Source organism: Panicum virgatum, chromosome 4N (genome assembly GCF_016808335.1).
Source record: "Panicum virgatum strain AP13 chromosome 4N, P.virgatum_v5, whole genome shotgun sequence".
Taxonomy (NCBI): domain Eukaryota; kingdom Viridiplantae; phylum Streptophyta; class Magnoliopsida; order Poales; family Poaceae; genus Panicum; species Panicum virgatum.
In genome coordinates, this window is record NC_053148.1 from 48,523,703 (window position 1) to 48,543,655 (window position 19,953).

General features: G+C 47.2%; 3 protein-coding genes and 1 long non-coding RNA gene across 4 annotated transcripts; 2 read left to right on the forward strand and 2 right to left on the reverse strand.

Annotated features, from left to right (window-relative positions):
- The first annotated feature begins 3,487 nt into the window (after positions 1 to 3,487).
- On the forward strand, positions 3,488 to 4,087 carry LOC120671554. The gene is made up of 2 exons (XR_005673671.1): positions 3,488 to 3,631; positions 3,758 to 4,087. It is a non-coding gene; the product is annotated as an uncharacterized LOC120671554 (long non-coding RNA).
- Positions 4,088 to 4,794: 707 nt separating this feature from the next.
- LOC120668696 (60S acidic ribosomal protein P3) lies at positions 4,795 to 6,211 on the reverse strand. The gene is made up of 2 exons (XM_039948449.1): positions 5,916 to 6,211; positions 4,795 to 5,189 (listed from the first exon to the last, which is right to left on the reverse strand). Exons 1-2 carry the CDS (start codon positions 6,111 to 6,113, stop codon positions 5,025 to 5,027), a joined length of 363 nt encoding a protein of 120 aa, XP_039804383.1. The 5' UTR covers positions 6,114 to 6,211; the 3' UTR covers positions 4,795 to 5,024.
- Positions 6,212 to 6,383: 172 nt separating this feature from the next.
- Positions 6,384 to 8,753, reverse strand: LOC120668695 (probable cation transporter HKT9). The gene is made up of 3 exons (XM_039948448.1): positions 7,368 to 8,753; positions 7,011 to 7,271; positions 6,384 to 6,890 (listed from the first exon to the last, which is right to left on the reverse strand). The coding sequence occupies exons 1-3, from the start codon at positions 8,504 to 8,506 to the stop codon at positions 6,698 to 6,700; spliced, it is 1,593 nt and encodes a 530-aa protein (XP_039804382.1). The 5' UTR covers positions 8,507 to 8,753; the 3' UTR covers positions 6,384 to 6,697.
- Positions 8,754 to 18,923: 10,170 nt separating this feature from the next.
- LOC120670319 (auxin-induced protein X10A-like) lies at positions 18,924 to 19,728 on the forward strand. The gene has a single exon (XM_039950406.1). The coding sequence runs from the start codon at positions 19,047 to 19,049 to the stop codon at positions 19,470 to 19,472; it is 426 nt and encodes a 141-aa protein (XP_039806340.1). The 5' UTR covers positions 18,924 to 19,046; the 3' UTR covers positions 19,473 to 19,728.
- The last annotated feature ends 225 nt before the right edge of the window (positions 19,729 to 19,953 follow it).

Below are 19,953 nucleotides of genomic sequence, written 5' to 3' on the forward strand. Positions count from 1 at the left end.
TGCTGGACTTTTTTATCGAATATGTAAGAGAGTTGCGTATCTTTGTATTAAGAAGAAGAATAGAGTTTTACAAACAACGCGAGCTGAATCGCCTGACTCACCACGCAACCACTCACACAAGCATTTATATTACACGTCTGAAATAACCAAAAAGAACCGGCGCTGAGGCGTAATTTACGTAACAAACAAACAACCTAATTTACTTGCACCAGCGTTGATCCACCATAAGCCTTCCTGTCTGATCATATGGATGACCAGGTTAACACTAGATGCAGCGCCTCTGAACACCCGGGCATTCCGCTCCTTCCAAAGATGTCAGGTAATTAGCGAGAAAAGGGTGTCGAACCTCTTCCTCTTGTAACCTGGAAGTTGCTGCCGCAGATGCCACCACCAGTCTGCAAGGGACATGTCTTGCTCTGGCGCAAGGACAGTGAATCCTAGGTGCTGCAGAATTTCCCACCAAACTTGCAAAGAGAAGGAACACTGAAACAGCATGTGTTCACTCGTCTCATCAGCTTGATCGCAGAGCTTGCAGGTAGCATCAGCTTGCAGCCCATGTCGCAACCTTCTATCAGCAGTCCATAACCTACGATGAAATGCAAGCCAAAGAAAGAACTTGACTTTCAGAGGAGCCCAGCAGCGCCATATAAGCTGAGCTCCATGCAAGACAGTCGACCCAAGATGCAGGGCACGATAGGCCGATTGTGCAGAGTATCTTCCATCAGCCGACCAACGCCAAGTGAAGCGATCACTTATGCCTGGTTGTAGCTGAACGTTGGCTAGTCGATGCCCAAGCCGATTCAATTCTTCAAGCGCTGTAGCACTAGGTACACCAGTGATATCTCTCGTCCACCGATCCTCTGCAAGAGCTTGAGCCACAGTGCGCACCTTCTTAAATCTTGGAGGCACAAGTGCTAACAGCTTGGGGGCAATGCACTCGATTCGGGGTTGCTGGTCTGAACGCGAAGCAGGTCCAAGTCGTCGCCGGCCGGTCGCTGCGTGGTAGCTGCACCCGTAATTCCGTAAACTCTCATCGACAACGACGACCCACTTGATCTAGAAGAAGACCGAGGACCGAGCGCTCTGTGGGCGTGCCTGGGACACGTACGGCGTGACGCACGCGCGCCTCACGCTCCCTCAAGCGATAGAAATATAGTACGGCAAATTCTAGGCCGCCCAGCCAGGGACGTCGTGCACCCGCCGATCGAGCCAGAGCGAGCCACGCCGGTGTCATCGAGCCTGTCCACGTGGCTGATTGCGGCTGGTTGTTTCACTGTAACTGGTGATTTTATGAGAGACAACGGCTGGTTACCATAACAGCTATTTCTTATAAAGTTCCGATTACCCATAGCTTGCATAATCTACTTATCAGCTAGCGATAATAAGCCATCCAAACAGACTGATCGTAAATGCGAGTTCCTTGAAGCTTTGTGTAGCTCCAGATAATTCTATGCAGGCGCTGAAGATTCAGTAGTCTGGCGTTGGTCTTCTTCTTTTTTAAAGAATTGTCTGGCGACGATGCCAACGGATACCGGAGCAAAGCGACACCACCACGACGTGACTCTATTTTTCTAAGAGCAATTTCAGTAGAGTGACTAAATTTGAGTTATTAAAATTTATTTTAATTATTATTTTTCAAGTTTAGTCATCTAAAATATAATCTCTGCTTCAGCAACACCGGCTAAATAGACTTTTAAATACACTAAAAGAAAAAAAATGGTGGGCTCTACTTTTGGTAGGTTGAGTATAGGGTGACCAAATTGAGAAGGTGGGAGAGAAAATTTAGTCGCCCTTCATTTTAGTCACTCAAGTAGAGATTATGCTGAAAATAGAAATTTGAGTAAAATGACTAAAATGTGAGTTTAATCACCCAAATAGGTGGAGTTGGTCTAATCCCCGTAGCCTGTTACCTGCCGAAGCTCCTTGCTCGCGATGAGCACCACCGTCCCTTTTGTAGCCTGTTACCTGCCGAAGCTCCTTGCTCGCGATGAGCACCACCGTCCCTTTTATGACCGGCTCCCCACCTCTGACTCCGTTCCCCATCGACGAGGTGAACGACAAGGAGGCGCTGCAGTAGGCTGCCATGGAGCACCTCCCATCCTTAGAGCACATACGCACGGGCCTCCGTGCCGCATCGACCACGCGGCTGAGGGCGAGCGCCCACCATGGATGAGGAGCAGAAGGATGTTGGAGCCCAAATATCGTGAGTTGGAGAGAGAAGAGGAGAGTTGGATCCCAATGCTATTTCTATGGTTGGCTAGGAGCACCCAAACTCACGGTAGATGACCGACCAACGTGGGGGCCCACGCCACGTGAATATGTCCTCTCCTTTCCCTAGCGCCTCTCTCTCTCCCCGTTCTCTTCCCCTATCTCTTTTCTCAACAGCCGGAATCTCCACCCCAGACCCCAGGGCGAGCGGCACGAAAGACCGGTGTGTGAAACAAATAGATAGATGCATGTGCGTGCGTGTGTGTCATACGTGCAAGTCACGTTGTAACAAACCTGACCGAGATTTGTGGTAGACTGCATCCTTCTAGATTTAGGCGGTTGCTATCCCTGTAATCAAGGATGCTCTCTCAACAAATCTCGGATCACGATTGTATGCCACGGCAGAGGCTCTTTCTGCCTATATTAACACACGCGGCCTCCACGGAGGTGAATACGCTTCCCACAAATTTCCACATGGTAACAGAGCCAACCTCTATCCACTGCCAAGAATAATCGTCATGACGACGAACCTCGTCGCGGGTGGTCTCCTGTCCTCGGCGCTAGGCCATCCCGTGACGGAGAAATTGACCAAGACCAACTATACCCTATGGAAGCTGCAGGTATTGCCTGCCATCCGCGGCGCACAGCTTACTGGGCTGATCGATGGATCCAAAGCTGCCCCGGCCATGGAGATCGAGGGCACCGACAAGGCCAAGGAGCCAAATCCGGCTTATGCAACCTGGCTGGCACAAGACCAGCAAGTTTTCGGCTACATCGTCAACTCGCTCTCCAAGGAGATGATGAAGCAGGTCTCTCACTGCAACACCTCGGCGTCCACGGAGGTGAATACGCTTCCCACAAATTACCACACGGTGGTGGGGAGGCACGACCAGGCCTGGGCACGACAAGGCGGCAGGCTTTGCCCCTCAGGGGAGCCGCGCGCCTCTCATCCTTAGAGCTCCGCACCAGGGGCAGTAATGTTTTTTGTTTTTTTGATTTTTGGATGCAAATTTCTTCACACAATTTTTTTTCCAAACTTCTTTTAGTTTGGATTTGAATGCGAAAGTTTTTCTTCAAAATTTTTCCAATTATTTTCTAAAAATATTTTCTCTCTTCAAAATTTTTCCATAATTTGGTTTTATATTTTTATTCATATTAATTTTTTGTTTGGAGTGATAAAAGAGAATAGGGGACCACGGTGTGCAGCGGGGCGTGGCCACGTGGGTGGATGGTATGCCTTTGGCACTCTGGGAGTTGGACACTCGGCAGTGCAGTGGGCAGTGGCGAGTGCGCGGACTGCGGAGAGGGGAGCCGGTAGTGGTGGGGTTTGTCTGATCGAGCTCCAACAGATGTCCTGGCGCGCGCGAGAATTAGTAAAGCCCGACTCCTCGCCATGCAGTCTTCCATTGGACCTAGCAGTTTGGTAAGCCAAATAGATTCGATTCCATGCCTTCGGGTTCATCCTCACTCCAATCAAGTTCTTGCTTGGCTATGTAATCGACCCACCCGTTCCTTATCTGATTTTCTGCTTAATTCCCCTCTGGTTCAGTTAAGCAGAAGAAGGGGGCAAACTGTGACTGTGAGTGAGCTTCCTGAGGTGTTTGTGGTGGAACCATTTCTTTTCTTCTTACAGGTAAGCATACATGGAAGTAAAAAAAAAAGCATGGAACAATCTCAGTTTTTATAGCGAAGTCACTCGGTTCTGACTGGTTCTGCAAGAATGTGGACAAGATAAGATGGGCTGTGTTTAGATCCGTGAAATGGTGGTAAAAAGGGTCACATCGGATAATGTAGCATACTGTAGTACTTTTCGTTTGTTTGTGGTAATTGTTGTCCTATCATGACCTAACTAGGCTCAAAAGATTCGTCTCGTCGTGTATATCAAAACTATGCAATTAGTTTTTTTATTTACCTATATTTAATGCTTCATGCATAAGGCAAAAGATTTGATGTGATAGGTGAATAGTGAAATTTGGAGAGAAATTTTGAAACTAAACACAGCCATGGAGGCTGATGTCAGGGGGATTGAGATCCGCTGCAGTACTTTCAGGTGAAAGGGGCGAGAGCCGTCCGATCTGGAATGGATGGATGGGATCGCATGCTACAACGGTGAGTACTGCAGAGGATCCGGTTCCATGTCAGGGATAGCAAAGAGATCAAGCATAGGAAGACAACCTGATTGATTGGTATTCATCTCAGCGAAAGCTTATCTATTTCTGGGATATGTCGAAAATTGACCAACCAGCAAAAACTTCCTGATTGATTGGTATTCATCTCAGCGAAAGCTTATCTATTTCTGGGATACGTCAAAAATTGACCAACCAGCAAAAACTTGTGAGTTGACACTTTCGATTCCGGACCAGGTGTTCCATTATCTGTACTTAATCTCTATGCTTTCTAGCAAGATCAAAAATGAAAAAGAAAATATCCATTTTGAGAATGATCGCTTCGGATCACTTCGATGGTGAAGCCACGGGCAACCAGCGCTAGATGATGCATTAGCTCCTCACTCAAGCTGGTAGCCCAGTCTGGACAATCAGGTAAAACTGTGCTAACCCACCACAAGAGATATATCAAAAGATCATAGAAATCACAGCACTGAAAATTATGAACCATAGAAATCACAAGAACAAGAGCACAGGAAGATATTTGATTCTAAACAACATAGCCAAATCCTCACATGAACTGGGAACTCCGGGTCGCTTGTACCAATTTAACAGAGTTTACAGGTTCACAAGCCACTGGCTCGTGGCAACAAGACAGCAAAATTAAGTACCGCAATAGGACCAAACCACCACTTATGGGAGCTAAATAATCTAGTCGAACAGGGAGAAACCCATGTCATCGTCGCTCTCTTCCTTCTCCTCTTCCTTCTTCTCCTCCTTGGGGGCCTCAGCCGCACCACCACCTGAGGCAGCCGCACCACCAACAGCAGCACCTCCACTGATCATCGCGCCGCCACCGACGGCACCAACAATCACCTGTATTAGATTCAAAAGACCATCAGAACACACAAACAATGGCAAACATTGTAGCACTAGGTCTCAAGGTTAGGACTCATGCAAAAGACATATCCAGTATTGGAGATATAGAATTATTTATCACTATAACATTACAAAGTTGAATGGTCCAATTTTTTATATGATCAAGTGACAGGTTAATGACAAATAAGCAGAAGGCAAGCCATGCTGCCTGCAAATTAAAGCAGAAGACAGCCTTTCTAACATTGTACAGGAACAAACGCAATACCTTTATTAACATCAAACTGTTATAATTCTGAAGTATATATAACCAACTAGAAATATAGCTACAAGCATTCAGCACATGATTTTCTGGTGAACACATGACACTAGTAGATCAAGAACTGTCCCAACTCCTATATATATAGATCCGGAAGAACGTCACTGGTTATGAAATAATTACTACTTGAAAACAGAACTCCAGTCTCTCCAATGTCTCTGCAGAGCACAAACACGCTTATTCTCCACCAACGAGAAAACTGACAGAGTAACAAATCTAGCAACAGGTACGCCAGCAGTTAGTACACAAGCATCCAGTTCGAAGCCTATTCATCGAATGCAACGAGAAACTGCGATACAACCGCACCGTAGCAAGTCCAGGTCATAAACTACCGATACAATTCGAATCAATATTCTACTAGAGAGTTGGATCCGGGGGGTAGGGTGGGCTGAGACGCGTGACCAGACCTGGAAGACGGCAGAGCTGGGGGAGACCATGGAGAAGGAGGACTGGACGCCGGACGCGGAGTCGGCCGCGGAGGCGGCGGCGACGAGGCGGCGCTGCAACTCGTAGGGGGTGGCGGCGGAGGCCTCGATCTCGCCGGAGTGCTGCTTGGCCGTCCACTCGCCGCCGGTGTTGCGGCACACGAAGGTGTACACGCCCATGCCTGCGGGTCGCTGGTCGTCTGCGGCGCGCGGCGGCGGAGGAGGCAGTGGGGAGGCGGAGGCTTGGGAGGCTGGTGGGGAGAAAACCCTAGCCGGGTGGCGGGCTTATGTAGTGGTTTCGTGGGCCCGTTCTGGAGCTGGAAGAGCCCATGAAGGTAGGTGGGCCGGAACGAGGACTAACGGGCCTTAGGCTGTTTGACACTTAGCCCAACACTATAATAAGGAAACAACACAAGGACAATTTTACACTAACTGTATACTACCCAGAACTTAATGTATACTACTCCGTATCATCTACTAGTATGTTTTTTATTATACAAAAACAAATATATATATATATATATATATATATATATATCTAACACGTACTCTACAAAAACATCGATTCATATATGAAAACTTAATCTGAAATTTTTCCCCTATTTATCTTTGTTATGTTCTGCTCACTTTTAACTCTGAATGTCGCGTTTTGATCCCTTGCGTCCATGGATTTTTCGCAAGCATGTGTAGCTAGGATTGATGCCTTGCAGCTGGAGTTTCAAATTCGACCCCCGGATCACCCACACTCAGGGCACTGGCTTTGATCAGCTCCTGCGATGCTTTTTGTCGAAACCTTTGAGCCTCCCGTAGAGCATGAGGAGAACGAGGACCAGCTTCCCCTGGTCGCTCCACCACCCGGAGAAGCTGTACGGCTTGTCATGGCAGGCGCTCGCCTCCTCCGGCCGCAGCAGCCTCGAGCAGCTGTAGCCAGTGGACAGCCCCAAGTTCCCATAGGCACTGCATCCAGAAAACCACATCTCGATCAGTGGTCAGTGCCAGCCATGGAAAATGCATGATAGGAAGCGAGGAGCAGTTTCAGAAGTTTCTGATGGAATTTGTGATCCTGCTGCACCTCACCTGAGCACCTCGAAGATCATGTTGAACGTGGAGAAGTTGAGAGGGTCGCCGGAGAGCGACCGCCTCTCCGTGACGCAGACGAGCATCGTCACTGCAGCGACGCAGGCTAGTGGTGTCAGGAACATGTTGTTCACTGACAATGATCTTCTCTTCTTTGCCGCCCCATGCTTATTGGGTTCCGGTTCTCCGCCGCTTCCTTCGTCGACAACCGCGACGCCGCCGTCGTGTACGGAGAAGAATGTCGCCGTGGCCGGGATGCACCTGAAAAGTGTTCGCAAAATTTTGTCACCGATCGGTTGCCGTGTCTGCCTGAACACAAGATCGCAGTCGTGTGGGGAGAAGGAGCGAGAGGCAGACATCATGGAGAGGAACAGCACGAGCACCGCCGGCGCGACGAGCGAGCAGTCGACGGAGTTCTCCCCGGCCTGCCGCGCGTTCACCGCCATGAACAGCGCGTTGGTGATCTTCTCGCCGGCGGTGAGCCCGTCGAACACCTCGGAGTCCCAGTTCAGGCAACAGAAGAGCGTCACCGCCGCGGCGGCCACAGCGACGACCGTGACGGCGAGGAACACCGTCTGCAATCCAGGCAGCAGCAGGTGGACGAAGCCCGCCGCCACGGCGTCCTTCGCCATAGACTCGAGCCCTTCGGACCCATGCCTACCGGTGAACGCCCTCGCTAGCCCTCTCGTGGACCATATCGCCAGCCTGAGGAACACCGGGAGCAGCGTGTTGCCGGCGAGGATCTGGCCGACGAGCAGGAGCAGGAGGCCCCGGTTCGCCGCGAACACCGCCATGCTCTCGTTGGTCGGGAGCAGCCCGCCGTTGGTGAAGGACGACACGGTGACCGACGCCGAGAAGAGCGCGGCGTTGATGCCCTTCCTCGCCAGCACATCCCGTGCGCTCGGGACGGTGGCGACGTACACGAACACCAGCAGAGAGCCGACGGCGAGGATCGTGGCCATGTAGACCAAGAGCACAACCGCTAAGCTTGTGAGGCATCTCTCCTTGCGATCGTCAGAGCTTGCAGACGACGGAGCAGGCGGCTGATTCGCCTCTTCGAGATTCGACTCGTCGCAAACGGTGACGGCCGACGATCTTACCCTGCTGCTGCCATGATCAGGATCATGCCATCTTCGCTTGCGCGACTCAAGGAGGAGCCCGAGCAAGGAGACGAACATCTCGCTGCCCAAGAGCATGAGGAGGGTGAGGACAACGATGTGCGAGCTGGAGAGGTCCTCCATCTTGACGGTGGCTAGTCCGGTGACCGTGGCCGCAGACGTCGACATGAAGAACAAGTCGACGTACCGAGGGCGGTACCCGGGGCTGCTTGGCTTGAGGAGCGCCAGGGCAAGGAAGCCGAGCACATCAATGGCGAGGAAGTAGGACAGGTGAAGCAGAAGCGGGCTGAGGTGGAAGGCGACGAGCCGGCAGACGGACACCGACGAACTGACGACGTGTGTGGCAGAGCTGACGAAGACATGCACTCTGATTGGCATTGGAGGTGTGGAGACGGAGAGGGCAGTCAGCAGCTCGGCACTGCCTGACCTATATAGCTCTCTGAACTTTGATGTCTTTGTCTTGGTTCAGAGGGGAACTACAGGTACCATGGAAATTGGAATCTAGTACAAGTGACAAGTGATCTCTCAATGGGTGTGTGTAGTATATATACAACTTTGACGACAGATCGAGCAGTGATCATCATTTGGAAATGCAACTGTTTCAGTAAAAAGCCCATTGGCTAAAGAGATTAGTGGTGTGGAGGAGGACATGTGTGTGCAACAGTGCAAGCTTAACCTGCCTGCAAGAGAGACTAGACAGCTTTCAGAACTTAATGGCATGCCTGCAGCGCATGCTGCGAGCGAGATCGATGCAGATGTTTGTTGAACACGCGCGAAACTGGTGCAGAGAAGACTGGGGGAGAATCGTCAAGAACCTTTCTGCGTGCGTGCGTGGCAGCTCTCTGCCCAACCGCCTGCCATGGCGCCGAGGGCAGCTACTGCCGGAACAGGCAAGTGTAAAGGGCAGGAGGCCTCACCTGCCTGACTGTTGATGCAGGATGCAGGCGAACCCCATCCACCAGTAACTGAAAAGCTATCCAGTGATAGCGAGGCTGCTGGAAAGATGCCGCAGGAGCATCTCCATGGACGCAAAGAACTGATTGGTCTAGATCATTTGGCTGTGTACATTTTGTAGAGGCCGGAACTCGTAGGATCGTCTCCATGTACGCGAAGAACAAGCGGGGGTTCGGGGAATTGATGGAGCGATCGTTCTCGGCACTCCAATTGGTACCGGATCGAGGCATGCGAGGTAGATCCTCTGCATTTGGCATCAGATCGATCGGTCGACGTGCCTTTGAATCCGTCTCGTGTCGATCGCGACCTCCGAAAGCGATCGCGGCCGCTGCGGTCGACAGGTAGCTTCGGAGCACGCTCGGATCAGATTCATGGCCAGGAAGGAACCGAGGGGGAGTACGTTGCTGCCTGTGGTCGACGCCATGCTCCGAGGGACAAGCGCAGGGGCGCCCATGGACACGAATCCTCCCTGGGTTCCTTGCCAACCATGGCAGTGGCAGGCACGACGCGTCGCCATTGCGGGCAAGTTACAGCTCGCATCGCATCTCGAGCCTACGGCGGCTGATAAGAATGCAACTCCCTCCGTCCGCAGATAAGAATGCAACTCTCGCTTGCTTACCGAGAAGTCAAATAATTTTAAATTTAATCAAATTTATAACAAATTATAAACATTCGTATCCTAAATAGATTTAGTATATAAAAATATATTTCATAGTTAACCTAATAATACTTATCTTGTACCATAAATGTTAGTACTATTTTATATAAATTTAATTAACTTAAAATTATTTGACTCTTCGAAAAAAGAGAGTTGCATTTTTTTTTATGGACGGAGCAAGCTGAATTTCTCCGCGGACTCAATAACAACCTTCAGCCCGTTCGGATGGGCTAGAAAGGCTGGGCTGGCCGAGCTGCTGCTCAACCCAGCCGAACGGCTGGTCCTGAAGCCATTGGCCTCCTATCAGCCGCCAACCAGCCACTGCTGATCTAGAGATGACAATGGTTCAGTTTCGGGTCGGATATCCAGAATCAGAAGAAAGAAGCCTTGCGTGAACTGTGACTCGCGCGCCTCTATATCCGCGGGTTTCGGGTCTAGCGGGTTTGGGTTTGGGGATGATTTTTCACCTATGGTTTTCGAGTTCGGGGCCCCGAAACTTATCGGGTTCGATTTCGGGTTTGGATTTTCACCCGTGTATACCCAATGGATAACTGTTTGAAGTAAAAACTCATATTTTATAGTATATAAGCAATAAATTTGTTTACTTAGACTACTAAATTTATTTTAAGTTGACTTAGAAAATTATTTAGTATTGCCTCTTGTTTATACATATAAATATTATATATATCTTGTATATGTTTATAAGAAGTACTTATTTCTCTTACTATATTGTCATAAAAAGTGGGTTTCGGTATCCGCGGGTTTCGGTTTCGGGGATGGATTTTGATCCGAATCGGTCTTCGGGTCGAGTTTGGATTTTAAATTCGGGTTTCGGTTTTGGGTGCCCAGACACTCCACCCAACCCAAACCCGACCCGTTGCCATCCTTATGCTGATCCGAACAGGCCCTGATCGGTTGCTTGTGTAATGCTAGCTTAGCTTGCATCAACTCCCGTGAGCCATGTTAAGTGCTTGCAAATTCTAGTTTGATTGTCTGTACGTGTACGATTTGGTTGAGAAGAGAAGGTGTTTGGCTTACCTGTATATTGTATCATGTCGTATGAAATAATATCAGAAAAAGCAAGTGATTTTATAATGTTTAGCTTATAGAGTTTTGTTTTAATGGTTTTATTTTACATTTGTAAATCTTAATCTAATTTATTTTAATAACATCCTTACCGTAAAAAAAAACAGCTGATTCTTACGTTGTCCGCGAATCTGGCCCGGTCCGTACGGCTGCACACGGGAGCTAGGTTCGGCCTCCTGCCAGCCCAATCAGGCGATGCATGCACGCGGGCTACAAGCAACCAGTGGACCTCCTGTTTTTGCGATAGGAGGAGCGAGGTGGAAGCCCGACGCCACAGCCGGGCCTCCACGGGCCATATATGGCCCACTCGCAAGCAGGGCCGTGCGTTGCTGGGCCCCTGGCCGTAGCGATATCATCAACTAGTCGGCTGTCCTCTTCACCTAAAACTGCGTGCGCCCGCGTAAGCGTAACGGCCGTCGGCTGGCCATGGATCGGAAGAAGCAAGCATCTACCACCAGTACTAGTCTACTAGATTAGCTGTGCTAGCTAGTGTCTGCCTCGTGAAGATGACGATGATGATGAGCATGCTAGTACGCTATCAATTCGAGTTACCATTAATTAGTTACCATTTTCCAAATTCCTTAATTTTATTTACCGGTCTCCAGGCTACTTCATACTACAACGACTCCAATAAGACTCATCACACCGAAAATGGTGCTGTTAATTGGATCAACTAGAGCTAGCTAATGGAAACCTTTGTGATTATTATTAGCAGGGTGAAGACAGCTACCTGCAGCGGCGGAGGCAGCGGTGGGGCGGGAGGGGCTCAAGCCCCCCTACCGCTGTAATCTCCATGAAGCCCCCCTAAGCCCCTCCTACAAATTTGAGAAGGAAGAAGAAGGAGGGAAGGGGCTAGAGGAGGAAGAAGGGGAAGCAGCCCCTCCTGCCGTGATTCCTGGCTCCGCCACTGGCTACCAGGATGTTCATATACACTTACTGCAAGAGACGGCTAGCTGACAGTCGGTAGTTGGGAATTATATATGTTCATGTGTTTAGATATGAACTAAAAGCTAATTAATAAGATAACAGTGGGGGACCTTCCTGTAGACAAAGTCTGGCAGTTCCTCTGCTCTCGATCCCTAGCTCCATCGTATCTTCAAATCGGGTTCAAGTTTATCTAGAGAGGACAAGTAGTAATGTTTACCACGTCTCCAAAAGATGAACGAACTTAGGACCGAAGAGTACTAGACTTGCTACGTCTACGTATGTGCATTATTCAGAAAGATCGGAGCACACTTGGCGTGGCACGCCCATACTCACAAAAGTTCCCAGATCTATGAATCTTGGAACATGAAACGTGGAATATGGTACGTTGTTTAAAAGTAATTTTAACAGTATTGAGATGAAAATGTACTCACGTTCCCACAATAAGAAACGTAGCGCCCATCGGCTCCCGTACCGCATGTACACGTACGCTCCCATATACACGTACGTACAATATTGACTACGCACGTACACGTACAATATTGACTACGCACGTACACGTACGTACCTACCATGCATGGTCGAAATTTGAATATATAACTTATATTATTTGGTATGTATATGCATGCATGGTCGAAACAGATGCAGTGATGGTAAAATTGGCAGCAGGGTACGACTTGTGCCGGCCGGCACGCTCTGCATGCATGGCGCTGCACGTGCACCCGTGCGTGGTCACCACTCACCAGCAGGCGAGGCGACCTAGCTAGCTGCTCTCTGTGCACGCAGCTGACAGCGTCGCCAGATCTGGGCCGCCGACCGGGCGATGCATGCCGATGTTTTTTTTTTTGTTAATTACGGGCCCTTGCATGTGGCTCCGTCGTGCAGCTTCAGCTCTTCAGCCCAGGACCTTGGGTCGCCAGTTAGTCAGATGGCGCCATGCACTGTGCCATGCATCTCCAGCAGTACAGTGCCAAGCATTATAGTACTACTATTCTTTATTATTATTATTTTTCAGCTGCTAGCAACTCAAACTAAGAGGAGGGAATCATCAGAGAGTGAGAGCCAGCCGGATCAATGTATTGATCGATGACGAGATGCTGCAAATCATTTGGAGGCCCCATGTGCAATGCAACTAACGGCATTGACCCACTTGCATCGCATCCATACAGAAGGCACGTCCTGCATGGCAAGCATCCGCGATGATGAGCAACCAAGGAACTTAACGGTTGTGACAGTTGTGCAATGAACGCTTCCAAGCAAAGCAAATACACACACGCACACAATCTTTGATGTCGTCGTTGTAGGAGCTAGCTAGCTAGCGTTCTGAAGAAGTGATTCTGAAGTACAGTAGCATATCGTCCTCTCCATCTATATATTCTATATAGAGGCAACCCACTAAGTGTCATAATTGTATTTCTCTCAATCCTCGTGCTGCCACGTCATCAATCCACTAAGTGCCATGTTGCTATGTCATCTACCCACTAAATGTCATAATTTCTATTTCTCTCAGTCATGTTTTTCAATATGTTGCGGTTCATCAAAAGTATAAATAAAGAAGAAGCCCAATAGCCAAATTTTTTATTTGTCAATTAAATATTACTCTATGCAACATACACATGTTAAATCCCCTCTCTTTATTTTCTTTTATTATTGTCTCCTGAACATTATTTTCATTTATCAATTAAATATTAGTCTATCTAATATTAATAAATAAATCCACATTTGTTTCAAAAAGAAAAACAATTAGTCTCCTATGGTATTTCTGTCTTCTAAAATTGATGCATCCCACTAGGAAACGTTAACAAAAAGAAAAATAATTAGTCTCCTATTGTATTTATGTCTTCTAAGATTGATGCATCCCACTAGAAAATGTTAATTTATATTTCTCTCAATCCCCATTGAGCCACCAACAATGGAAGAAGCACTCCTTCATCCACCTTACTATGTCTCTCATTTCTCTCATGTTTGTAACTTGATCATCCAAGCTGTCATTTCCTTAAGTCTCTCTATCTAACAATACACTACCACCACCACCCATTCCACTTCTCATGATCTGTAGAACCCAATGCTCTGTATATTTTGCTTAGTTGAAGCCATCGTAGCATTACACACACTCTCGACTCCATTATTCCATTCGGTTCTGGTAGCTCCTTGCCTTTCCCAGCTGTTTTGCTACTCTTAAATTTTGTCTTGCATCACTGTGGCATGCAGGAAGAGCACCGTGAAGGATTGTTCCAGGTCTCTTCTCTTCAATGTTACACATTCATTCATTATGTTCTGATATTGATACTATGTTTGGTTCCTTCTTAATATTTTACTGTTTGATACAACTATATTTGTACAACTATATTTCTAATTATCAACATTTCACACACAACTGCATTCCTCACATTTCATTTAAAAAAAATATTTGCATAAATTTCGCTTAGCCAAAGAGTCGATACAAAGTCGAATCACTTCACAAAATAATACAGACTTTTTCCATTTTCTCCTAGAATAAAATTAAAGCGATCTTACCATACCAATTACGATTCATCTTTTTATCAGTTTCATCAACTTGAATTTTTTATATGTACTTCAATTTTAGTATTTAAGCATATCTTATATACAACCATGCCATATATCTCCAATGCTAAAATTGACTACAACTTCATATCTCCATATTTTCAATACACTCAACTTCAACATTTTTGTCTACAAATTCCGCAGCAACGCGCGGGGTATTCAACTAGTTTTTCTATATGTCTCCGTCTGCAGCCTGCAGGAATGGTCGCCGTTCACCCACAGTGTACTGTAGGCGGCTACCTACGCACAGTCTGCACATACGTGTCCCGGATCCAGAGGAGTTACATACCACGATACTTACTACGTGTCACGAGTCCATAAGCTCTAGCTGCAGCTGAACAGTACTGACCACCTGCAGAAGGATCGACGACACACACACACACTTTACTCCTCGCGATCGGTCCTGACGATGATCGATCTGAAGACGCGTCCAAAATCTCGAGTTGCAGTACTGCACTGCATGATGGTCCCCTGCTCCCTCTGCCGACTGACGCCCGCGGTCCATCGATCGCCGGACGAATCAAGGCAGACCCGCGCCGTTAGGCGCATCAGATTCAGCACACTGCTGCTGTCTGCTGAATCCTAGCTATAAAAAAAAACCTAGTTCGCTAGCGCCGCGCCGTGCATGTCAGGTAAAGCTCTCAACTAACGGCCGTAGCTAGTGGACGTAGCGGCTTATCTGCAGTCCCGTGAAGGCACACGCACGCAGGGCTAGACGACGACGGCAACGGCGATCGAGGATGCCTCTCGCTCGTTCACATCTGAAGATACTACTACTACATATCGATCTGTACTGTGGCAACGAACACGGCACGGCTGCAGTGCGCGATTACGTACTGAGAGCAGGGCTGATAGATTTCGCATGCTGCCCCGCCCGCGGATAGCAGCGCCATGTCATTACTGTTCTTCTTTTTTATTCATTGCTCATCAGCACGATAGACCAATAGGAGCAGCAGGCTCCATAGTCGCCCGCTGGAAACCGGCGTGTTTCGAACCGTCTGCTCCATTCTCATCTATTCTCACTCCTCTTCCTCTATGTAGGATTTCGCCGGCTACTCGAATGTTATAATACTTGCTCTGAACACAGCTGCTGTATATGTCCACGTGCTATTATATACACTAGGTGTAGCTACACACCCAACTAATTACTGAACAAATTTTAGTAATAACTACTACGTGCGATTACCGAACACCATTTTACTGAATGTGATTCAGTAATTCGGCAACTTTACTTGCATTGGTTCAGTAATTTCTGGTCACTTCGGTCAGTAATTTGACTGCTGGGTGTAGAATAAATACTACAACTAAGGTGTAGATTAGTATTACCATATATATATATATATATATATATATATATATATATATATATATATATATATATATATATATATATATATATAAGCACAACGTAGATTTATACAGTGGTCCTGAGAGATCCTGACTGACTTCATCAGTAAGTACACTTATTGACTCTTGTTTAAGATTAGCCCTCAAGATCAGACAAATCAAAAGCTATCGATGCCCTCTGCCGTACATCATACACAAACATACAGAAATAAGGGATCGGAGCAGAAATATGCCAAACATGCATAAAGATTGTACGCACAGTACTATATATATTATATTACTATGCGTCCACGACGACCACGAGAGAGCAGCCATTTGACGATGATGGAGGTCCATCACTAAACTCCATGATCGCTTCACATGCGTGCGTGCGTGCACTCTTAATAATCAGGTTGCCCGCCAACTTAAAAATCATCAGGCTAAACAAGTGAAGGCGCCAGATCGGTCGTCAGAGAGATTAAGAAATCAGGGCTCGCTCGTGATCTGCCTCGGTATTCGGGCGGCGAGAAGAACGAAATAGAGGAATCTCTCCCGTTGATCGTACGACAACAATCCCCCCGTACGCCGATCTATCTAGAGAGTAAAATTATGATGCGTCATTTGACTTATTGGGGAGCGAGTAGATCGAGTTCGAGCTTGCTTGAACGACGATGATTAGTTCTTCTGGAGAATTTATTTAGTTCCTGTTGTTTAGGTTTCTGTTGACCGGTCGAGATTTGATTAGCGAAGGTTCGGTTACATAGCTGCTGTCTGTGCCTAACAGCAAACAAAAAGAAAAGAAAAAAAAAACAAACAAAGGAAAGAAGGAGAAGATATAACGGCTGCTTTTGTGCAGATTGTTTTGGGTTCCGGCCATTATCAGATCATACAGTTATTAGTTGGTTTTATTCAGGAGCCAATAAGCTAATAAACATTACAATGGTCAAGACTGCCAAATTAGACTCTGATGATCCACCCTACTAACTGCTATCAAATGTGTGAACAGAGCACACGTCGGGAAAGTGCAGAGAAACACATGAAGATTAGGTAGAATGTCAACGCGGCTGGCTAATATAATTGTGCTATACTGCTATCTAATAAAGCCAGTACTGGATGCAACCTGCATCTATCTCGCATTCATGCATGAGCAATTGATCCAATCCATGCATGATCTGCCCATCTGCTTGCAATTGCATTGCATTGTATACCAATGGTTTCAGGACGACTGAAATCATCATGCACATGGTGGTTCAAGATAAACTAATTGGCTTGCTTTGTTTGGGTGCTGGCAATTGCCTATTTGGGTCCTCTGGCTCATGATTAGCATATGCGTGGTGGAGGAAAGGAAAGGAACCCAATCGTCTACTTGGACTGCACTTGTAATCTTCACGAAATGGTCTAGTAAGCATTCACATGATCTGGAATAATATCATGGAAAATACAAGTCTAACACTATTAAGAAATCTTGCATTAGTTGTTTTTGCGCTTCATCAATAATCCATTTTCTTCAATTATGCAATACGCCCCTTGCCTTTTATCTTCCTCTTTTCAAAGTATATATATATATATATATATATATAGAAAAGGGAATGAAGTCTGCTACTAGAATCAGAAGTGTTACTCATATGCATTAGAGGCATCTTAATGATAACACTTATTCTTTTTCATGGCTTAGGAGTAAAGCTTCATGATGACACAATGCATGTGAATAACCTCCTCACATGCAGATGCAGGCGTGCACTCCCCTAGCTCCTATAACCCCCTCTTGGCCTCATCAGCCTGCCATGCATGTTCTCCCAGCCTTGAAGTAGATGAGGAAGATAAAGAAATGCAGTCAGAGCAAAAGTAAGATGGACTTTTTATACGTACCCATCTGCGGATGCATCCAGATGGCAAGTTGGGGGTCTCTTTTGTTTGCGTTTGTGCAGAGTGAAGGCCACCTGTTTCAGAATCCCCTGATCGAGCGGTTTGTTTGTTTTCGCTCCCGTTGTTTTCATCTTGCCTCGGCAGTTTGTTTTGGCGTTGCTGCACTGCACTTAGTTGGATACTCGTAAGGCAAATGATTCTCTGAACCCAAAGTCATAATTTTTCATCTCCGTACCGGCCGTACGTATAGATCAGTCTCAAATTTCTGGCGTAGAGCGAGGTGTTTCGGAATTGAGAATCATGTACTATATGCCCTAGCGCTCATTAGGGGCAAATGATGTGTTCTGTCTTTTTTTTTTTGAAAAATGAAGCACAGGTAATGGTTCAAAACTTCAATTCCAAAACTGATGGACATAGTTTGTGGCATTCTGATCTAGAATGTTTGCACTATTAGCAGATGCAGTTTGACTATCAGTGTAGAATTCAGTGATCCTTTCACCTAACAGCCGGCGTGGATACTACAGCATGAGCTGGAAGAAGCTGGTGAAGAATTCAGCGTGTCAAGAACAGCAGCGGAGTACATTTTAGTAAGCTTCAGCTTCACCGGTGACCCATAACATCACTGAAATCAAGGGGGGAAGCTCTCAACACGTATTCACAATTTTCACATCAGTGACATCACAACCAGCAGATCTAGGAGAGGTGACCAAGTTGGTTGTTCAAGCGACCATATCACAACATGGACTAATTGACCATGCAAGTTCAGTACCATTACGGTGAAGTCACTGATCAATCCGACCTACCGACTGAAGTGGGTGCAGAACAAGTACATATACTGTGGGCTGTGGCTTGGCACTTTTGCATTTTTAATTGCTATAACCGTATCTTCTAGATAGGGATATTCAACAATATGCCACAATTTTTGGCGACAGTTGCCAACGCCTTTTTGCAAATTGTTTGTATGCAACTTTCCAGCATATCATTAATTTGTTCAGGCTGGCTTCTTGCCCGCCGTAATTGTCCTAAAAGAAATAGTTGCCAAAGCCAGTAAATGGCAAATGAAAGCAGGAAAATGGAGAGTTTTACACCGCATCAGAATAATTTTGATGCCAAAAATGCACACACTAGCGTTTGAGATATGTAAATGCTTCAGTTTATACTCGTAGTAAATTTTGTTTTCCAGATACTATTAAAAAGTTTTGAAAATCATACTGCACGATTCTAAAATGAATGGCAAATAATGAGCTTAAAAGGGGGGAAAATGTACCCAGATCAAATAATTTTGTGAATAAAAAGAGTAGGGCTCCCTTACCGAAAACTAATCATTAAAACAACCTCCATGGATTTGAACACATAAACTAACGTGAAGAGGCTCAGAAGTCACGAGCAGGCTACTGCGGCTCACACCCAGAGGCAATCCCTCCTCCAATCTCCTGCTATATATTCTCGCCCTCCGTCCTTCACCCTCACCCCTACCGGAGCAAGAACGCATCGAGCAATCAGCAGCCACCTGCTCGCTCTGCTCATTACGCGCCGGCAATGGAGGAGTACCAGCAGGTCCAGCAGCAGCAGGGTGGCCGGGCGAGCAACAAGATCCGGGACATCGTGCGGCTGCAGCAGCTTCTCAAGAAGTGGAAGAAGCTGGCCACGGTCACGCCGTCGGCGTCCGGCAGCGGCAAGGGCGGCCGGAGCAGCGTGCCGAGGGGCTCCTTCGCGGTGTACGTCGGCTACGAGATGCGGCGGTTCGTCATCCCCACCGAATACCTGGGCCACTGGGCGTTCGCGGAGCTGCTCCGGGAGGCCGAGGAGGAGTTCGGGTTCCGGCACGAGGGCGCGCTCCGGATCCCCTGCGACGTCGAGGTCTTCGAGGGCATCCTCCGCCTCGTGCAAGGAAGGAAGAAGGACGCCGCCGCCGCCATGTGCGACTGCTCCTGCTCCTCCGAGACGGAGATCCTCTGCAGATGACGCCGTGAATGAAGGCCTCTCGCCTGCTCTGGTCCTCTGTTCTTGCTTCTTTTTTTTTCCTCTCTCCTTTCTTGGGTTGGTTCTTTCTTTCTTCTTGTTTTTTTTCTGAAGAAAGGAGAAGAGGTTGCGTTGCACCGATTAGATCTGCAATTTGTACAACGATGGGAGGAGATGAAGGATTTCTTTTTTCTTGATCCACAAGGATCTAATCTAATGTAAGACAAACTAAAAAAAACTTTGGCCGTGCAGTTCCTGATGATTTCTGTCACAACTCATTCAATTCTTAGCTGCGTTTTTTTCTTCACAAACTGAAACCAGAAGATGAACAATACAAGAAACTGAATCTAAGAAACTATCACCCTTCAGGTTCCTTACTTTGCTTAGTATCCAAGTCTGCACCTCGCTACAGAGTGCAGGTGGTAGATTAGCAGCTTAATGCAGGAGCATCATCAACTATTTAGTTTTCAATCTTCGAGGTGAG

Excerpts from the sequence above, each read along its gene's own strand:
- LOC120668696 (XM_039948449.1), bottom strand. The coding sequence starts at position 6,113 with ATGGGCGTGTACACCTTCGTGTGCCGCAACACCGGCGGCGAGTGGACG. Across the intron at positions 5,190-5,915 it reads CCAGCTCTGCCGTCTTCCAG|GTGATTGTTGGTGCCGTCGG; the intron begins GTCTGGTCACGC and ends AATCTAATACAG.
- LOC120668695 (XM_039948448.1), bottom strand. The coding sequence starts at position 8,506 with ATGCCAATCAGAGTGCATGTCTTCGTCAGCTCTGCCACACACGTCGTC. Across the intron at positions 7,272-7,367 it reads GTGCTGTTCCTCTCCATGAT|GTGCATCCCGGCCACGGCGA; the intron begins GTCTGCCTCTCG and ends AACACTTTTCAG. Across the intron at positions 6,891-7,010 it reads ATGATCTTCGAGGTGCTCAG|TGCCTATGGGAACTTGGGGC; the intron begins GTGAGGTGCAGC and ends TTCTGGATGCAG.
- LOC120670319 (XM_039950406.1), top strand. The coding sequence starts at position 19,047 with ATGGAGGAGTACCAGCAGGTCCAGCAGCAGCAGGGTGGCCGGGCGAGC.